Raw genomic sequence first — 6,730 nt, forward strand, 5'->3', positions numbered from 1 at the left:
AAGTCATAGAAAGCCATAGCTTGACAAGTCAGGTATTGCACGTACACTGTTTGTTGGACCCATTTAAGTAGAAAAAAAAAAGAATGATCTGAGTCTCCTGTTGCGAGGTTCTTTCTATACAAATTGAATCCCTGTTCCCGTGGTTCAGACAAAAATACGAGAACCGCAGTACCGATCAATGAATGTAGAAATGTAAGTTTACGTTAGGTACTGGATAGCAATATTGTTGCATATGTTATTTATGGATGAGCAGGAAAAGTACACCATTCGATTTTATAATTTCTCTATCGTAAATCAATTGATTATTTGTCATAAATATTAAAGTATTATGACAATTGAGAATAATAGCATGTAATTAGTAACAACATTTTTTATAAAACAGTTTATGTGGGGGTAAATGAAACTAATGATCTAAAATTTGCTAACTATCCCAAATAGAATAAAACATGAGTTCTCCAGAAAACGTTGCTTTTCCTTGACCACTCGAGTCTGATGCCTCCTCCACTGTGATAAATTCTCCGCGTTCTGACGAGTTCCCCGCTTCAACATGCGGCTGAGGGCTGCATTTTTCTTGGCTAATGCCCGTCTGTACTAATCGTCGAACGCATCCTTTCTCTAGTTAGGCGTCACGTTGTTGACATATCATTCGGCTGCTCTGATGATGGCATTGTTCATCTTTCGCTAGGGGTTGCCTAGAGGTACCGTTGTGACTAATCGTATGACTTCAATGTTCCCTTATACAGCATTGACTCGAATGAACTCGGATAAATCAGCTAGCTCAAAATAAAATATTCGTTTCTACATCTTCTGGAAAAAATGCATCGTTAATTGTTCATATGTTTAACATGCTTGCATGTTGCAGTGAATGAACGCACCGACAATAATATTGACAATGAAACACGTGTTAGAGTGTTGACAGCCAACTGGTGTCACTACAGCATAAATAAGCTTCTCCACTCGAACCAGTTATCGTGATGGTAGCAGCTAAAGCTATGTATAGATAGCTCCAGTACTCACATACATCTCTGATACATGGATCTTTTGATTTGGGAAATCCTCTTATTTGCACTATTTTGCAGAGAATAAGACTGGCCAAGCTTTGGTGCGCTAGATATTTTATAAGAATATCACCGGACAACCCCTGCTGTTGGATATTTGCTACTAGCTGATTAACCCGATTTCATTCGGGTCGACATTGTCTAAGGGAATATTGTGGGACCTTTCCGGAATGCTCTTGTAATTAAAACTGTGACGAGTATATTCGTCTTTCTTTGTATTTGCTCTTTTCCCTCAATTCCTAGCTTCGTGTTTAAAGGTTTATTATTTCGTTTGATTCATCTTTCTCTGTTGCTTTTGAAACACGTTATACAATTGGCTATACAATGCTTTTTCAAACAATCCTGAACTTTTTTTTCAACAAATCTACTGTTTCAGTCATCTTAGCTATCAAGGAAAGGATTTTATATCAAATCTTCTTCTCTCTATTTGTTCCACAATTGCCATTTCTCTACATATTTTTCGTTTCGTATGATAAACCCGTTCTTGCCAAAATCATTTTGTCTAATCTTTGATTTCTTTCGCGTCACGAATTTTTTCTTGGATCTGTTATATCAATTCTCTACATAGCATAAAGGAAAAGTAACATGTTGCGCAATCCTAAGCATGCATGACATTAAAAATCTTTCTAATTTTCTTTCCTTTTCTCTTAATTAATCATTTTTGATGCTTGGAAACAATTGTCCTTTTTTCCTTTATTTTTCACCTGTATTGCAGTTCCTTTTCAAAACGCCATTCCGTATTCGTAATCATTTCTCTCTGTAAACTAAATTTAATGTTGTTTACTTCAATCATATTTCCAATGCAACTCAACACAATGAAAAATGGAATCTTACTGAAAAAACGCATAGCGTTTGTTATATCAATATTTCGAACAATATTTTGCACAATTACATTTTGACATACATATCGAGATTATGAGATGAATTTCATAGTGCAGATTAGTGTCTAAACCATTAGGTGAAGAGAAAAGAGTTGCAGAAAAATGAACTGCTTGTTGACGGCGTTGCATTTTTGGTAATTTCTTTTATTGTGGAAATGGCCATTCCTTTTCCCTTCGTGCTGTTAAAGTCTCGTTTAATTGATAAAAAAAAAACATTTGTATCGCTGAGCGGTTTTTCAACATTACAGGAAGTGAGGTTTATAAAGGCTCATTTATCCACCTATTTCCACATTGAGGAAGCTCTTACTTTGCTACTTCTTGCATAGGCTATGCTTAAGCAAACTTGCCAAGTTTTAGTAAAATAAGACAACATGTGTTATTTGGAACATTTTTTTTTATTTTGCAAAAAAGTATTGAATGCTCTCCAACTCATTTGCTCTAACAGAGCCAGCCCAGGATAAGGCTATCTGCGGCTGTTGGGAGGAAATGCCTTCCAGCTCACAAAAAATTATCCAAACCAAATACGCCCAGGCCGTTCTTAAATAAATAACAACAACTCATTTGCTCCCCACTGGGAGAGCTCCTACGTCCCCATTCTTAGTATGCAGTAAGTATAGACTTTTTTAGGACATTTATACCCCATTTCATTTAAATCAGATTGATGATTGGTATGCTTGACCATATTTTCCAACACTCTAATAGGAGGAGCTTGAATGGGAGCTCTTGTTTTCTCCTCGCCTAGGAAACAGACACTCTACTAACAAAAATTTTGAGTAAGAAGAATCATCTTCACCTATATTCAGTCGGATCGAACTTTATCGCTTTGATCGAAATATTATTTTGGTAATACAGCCTGGTGGCTCTTGGGAAACCACACTTTTTTTCCTACCGGCGTGTATAATCTTTGTCGTGTTATGAATAGTAAGTACATTTGTACCATGTTTCAATCGAATTTGAAGCCATATGTATTTTTCAATAATTTTCTGTGTTTGTTAGAGGGATAGGGACAGCCATTTGGTTATCCGTTTGTACAGCTGAAATTGTGAAATACTTGGTATTAAGTGATCAAATTTTAGTTGATTTCGACGACATATGTACTTCAAAGTGATATTTTATGATGAAAAGATATACCAAGCCGGGAAACTTATACTTCATCACATATTATACAGAGTTTTAAAAAACGCCTACGCGATATTTTGGTCAAATCAGAAGCCATTTGTATTTTCAACGATTTTCAATTACCGTTAGTGTTGAGAATATGGGAGATCTCTTCCTCATTCCAGCCTCGCAGGGGGCAGAAGGGTTTGGCTTCTTTACATACAGTTTAATTACAGTTGTTTTATAAAATATGATCAGACAAATCGGTCATCACTTAAATTTTGTATAGCCATTAATAGGCATACATATTGTTTCATAATAGGGGTAGCGAGTGGTATAAAAGATGTCCTTTTCTTTCATCGGGGCAACTGAAGCTTTGTTTTCTGCTCTAAAAACAACAAAGTTCTCTTTTGGGCTGCTCTCTGTTTTTTCTTGACCGGGGTGGCTGAAGCATCGGCCAGACCTGTGTTTTGTATTTTTAGGTAGCCTTTTTTTGATGGAAGGTTGTATGTGAGCCCCTCATTGTTCCCCACCGGATTATCTGGTGTCTCAGATTCTTTTATAAAAATGAAAAAGAGACATGCATAAAAAATTTCAGACAAATTGATGGTTGTATTTTTTAGTAAATATTTTAGATTTGTTAGACGGGATGATATTGTGTAAGTAAGGTTATTCAGCGGAGACTAGAGATTGACGCTACAACAATATTCATACCTCCTTTTTTTTCTTTACACATATGTTTAAAATCCCTCCAACGGAAATGCACACTACCAATGCTCAAAATATGTAATTACAAGCGAATGGCTAGCAAGTATCCATTTGTCATATAGTAGTTGCATACTTGTGAGCAATTAAAAATTTAAAATGCTTTAACACAACCCAAGAATTTAATCCACTAGCAATGATAGTATCGAACCAATAAAATGTATTCCAAATGCTACGTGATCGTAGAAAAAGTTGTACATACAAATATTCGTCTAAATTTAGCACACGTATAAACTTTTACAACTAAATAACCCGATACTTAAACTGAATCTTCATCCTATATACCAAATATTTAATTTTACCACGTAAGTCTTGTGACGTGATCTGTTTTGGTTTTTGACATTTTAATGAATCCTAAAAATTGAAGCTCTGCCACTGCTCGCGTAAATCTAGCCCTAAAAAACAAGTGAATAAGTTATTGACTGTCCAGACATTACGTGAAATGAAATACTTACTGAATTTTTGGGTCCACTTGCAGCTCTTCTCCATCTATTCTAACATCATCGATGACAGTTCGGAATGCTTGAAGCCAGTCAAATAGATTTATCATACGACCACACTCACGATGCAGCTTGTAGGCAATTGAAAGATCAGGCATTTTAGGAACAATGCTGCATGATTCATCTAAAATACAACATTCACATTGCGTGTAATATTGAGGATTATTTAAAGCAGTATGTACGGCTGCCCTTGGAACACCAATAATATGTCGTCTAATCGAAGCACTATCGTCATATAGGAATAATTCTATAAGGGCTACACAATTTTTATTCGCTGGGCGGAGATATCTTTGGAAAACATGTTTTACAAAGTAATCAGTTATTCGTCCAATCGCTTTAGTAACTCCTGTTTCATTTTTCACTTGTTTGGCAGCCGTTAGCAACTTTTGACGTAATTCTTGTCTACCCATGTTTGGGGAGAACAAATCTTGTTTGTCTTGTTGAACAGGATTTATGATTTGTTCGTAGCTAGCCGTGGACAATTCGTCTGCTAGCATATTCAAATCTTTTGCCATTTCCTCTAAAGGTGTCAATTCGTACACTATGCATCCATCAATACTCAATTGATCATTTCGATCTACGAACATTAACACTTTCTCTAGCACATCTTTGATCTTTTGCAACATGTCCTCTTTTGAAAGATAGGATATTAATTGTATACAATCCCTAAACTCAGGTAATTTAGTTACATCGGAGGAAATACAAACGGAATACAATTCTCTAAGCTGTTTCCCAAGTGGTGACTTAGGAAGATCGCCTACGAGTGATTGTAGTATCACAAGGGCACAATGGAAAGTAAACCAAAAATTATGTACTTTAATTAGCATTTTGGGCAAAGTTTGCTTCATATAATCGTCACAAGTTAGAATATCTATAACGTCCTGCGGATGTTGTAACGACTCCACGTAAGAACGAAACGAAGGAAGCTGACGAATTTGTTCTAGTTCCGACGAGGACAACTCTTTCACCATAGCGATGATGTCGTTCTTATCGTTGACAAATGCACAAAGACCATTAATAGATTTTCGACAATAATGTTCCAAAAAGGCGTATTTAATACCTTGAATGAACCCATTAATAGAAAAATCATAGAAAAGAAAAATGTTAACTAGTAGCTCAAAAACTTTTCCCGACAGATGCAACGGGCAATGAGGTGAAAACAATGCTTCGTCAAAAATGTTGTTCAAATTTGTAAGAGATGGTTCTGATTGAAAAATGTTAATGCTGATTTTGCTTGTAACATAATACGGTAAAACGTTGTGAATCGTTGTTACTGCAGTAGCTACACCAAATATGAGCACAAACGGCAACCATTTGGCATATGAGCTGCAAAATAAAATTTATAAATATTAAGTATATAAATAGGTTAATATTTACAACACAATAAAAGAAAAGCCTACTTACTCTAAAACGAGAATTAAATCTTGCAGTACTGTCGGATTGAACAGTTCAAAATCTGGCAAAATAACAATAAGATTTGGTTTCCGTTTCAGTTTTTTGTGCCTTTCCATATACCATGCTCGTAGCACATCCAAATTTAGTTGGTTTTTACGGATTACATTATCTTCGGTGCAATCTTTAGATTCGTCTTGTAACATATTTTCTACTATAGCTTCGATAGCATGTTTGAGACTAGATGCATCTCGAGAATGTAACAAAACCGCAATAGAGGTGGTGTTATTGCGTATACTATCAGCAAGCTTTCCAAACCTAGACAGATGATCGATTTGGTTGATACCGGTTAGTAAAGCTGCGGTGGGTAAAACTCCTTCATACACGAATGGCTCATGACATTTTTGAATAAAAGTCAATAGATCCCCTAGAATTTGTCCATAGCTGCTGGCATGTTGTTTTAAGATCATCCTCTCTACCAGCTCCCATTGTTTTTTATAACTACGAAACCATAGTTGGCGAGTAATGCCCCTGTCCAAAAAACTGGAACACGGCTGTGGTTTTTGCCGTCCTTTTGCTCGAACTGGGCCATTTTTAAACACAAATACACCCTTCGTAGAAAGAAAACCGATTAGTAAATAAAATTTAAGCATATTTATCACACCTGAATACGCACTTTTGAAACTGAATTCGTCTCATCCATAGTGAGTATAGCACAAAATTGACGCTCGTTACCAACAACTGTTACGAAAGGGCGCAATGAATGTCAAAAATGGCGCGAATTGTAAATGTCAGTGCCCAGTGAACGTACTTTTCTTTATTTACTTTTTATAAGAAGATTGGCCAAAACAAATTTTAGGTGATTAGCAATAACTAAATGTTTTAAAATTAGTTGCAACACTGTGATTAAATCGGTTTTAACTTAAAGACAATCATATTTGTAGGCTTTATTCACAAACAACGTGTATACAATCTCAATCAAATAGTTTTATGGTAAACCAAGGTTAACATGAGCCTTACTAGAGAGAGGCAAGAT

At 35.8% G+C, this 6,730-nt stretch overlaps 1 protein-coding gene across 1 annotated transcript; it reads right to left on the reverse strand.

Annotated features, from left to right (window-relative positions):
• Window positions 1-4,056: 4,056 nt before the first annotated feature.
• On the reverse strand, window positions 4,057-6,397 carry LOC128730306 (origin recognition complex subunit 3). Its single transcript, XM_053823344.1, has 4 exons — window positions 6,371-6,397; window positions 5,707-6,305; window positions 4,258-5,628; window positions 4,057-4,197 (listed from the first exon to the last, which is right to left on the reverse strand). The coding sequence occupies exons 1-4, from the start codon at window positions 6,395-6,397 to the stop codon at window positions 4,101-4,103; spliced, it is 2,094 nt and encodes a 697-aa protein (XP_053679319.1). The 3' UTR covers window positions 4,057-4,100.
• Window positions 6,398-6,730: the final 333 nt, after the last annotated feature.

The sequence above is a fragment of the Anopheles nili genome, chromosome 2, assembly GCF_943737925.1.
Source record: "Anopheles nili chromosome 2, idAnoNiliSN_F5_01, whole genome shotgun sequence".
Classification (NCBI taxonomy): Eukaryota; Metazoa; Arthropoda; class Insecta; order Diptera; family Culicidae; genus Anopheles; species Anopheles nili.

Excerpts from the sequence above, each read along its gene's own strand:
- LOC128730306 (XM_053823344.1), bottom strand. The coding sequence starts at position 6,397 with ATGGATGAGACGAATTCAGTTTCAAAA. Across the intron at positions 6,306-6,370 it reads AGACGAATTCAGTTTCAAAA|GGTGTATTTGTGTTTAAAAA; the intron begins GTGCGTATTCAG and ends CTTTCTACGAAG. Across the intron at positions 5,629-5,706 it reads GATTTAATTCTCGTTTTAGA|CTCATATGCCAAATGGTTGC; the intron begins GTAAGTAGGCTT and ends TTTATTTTGCAG.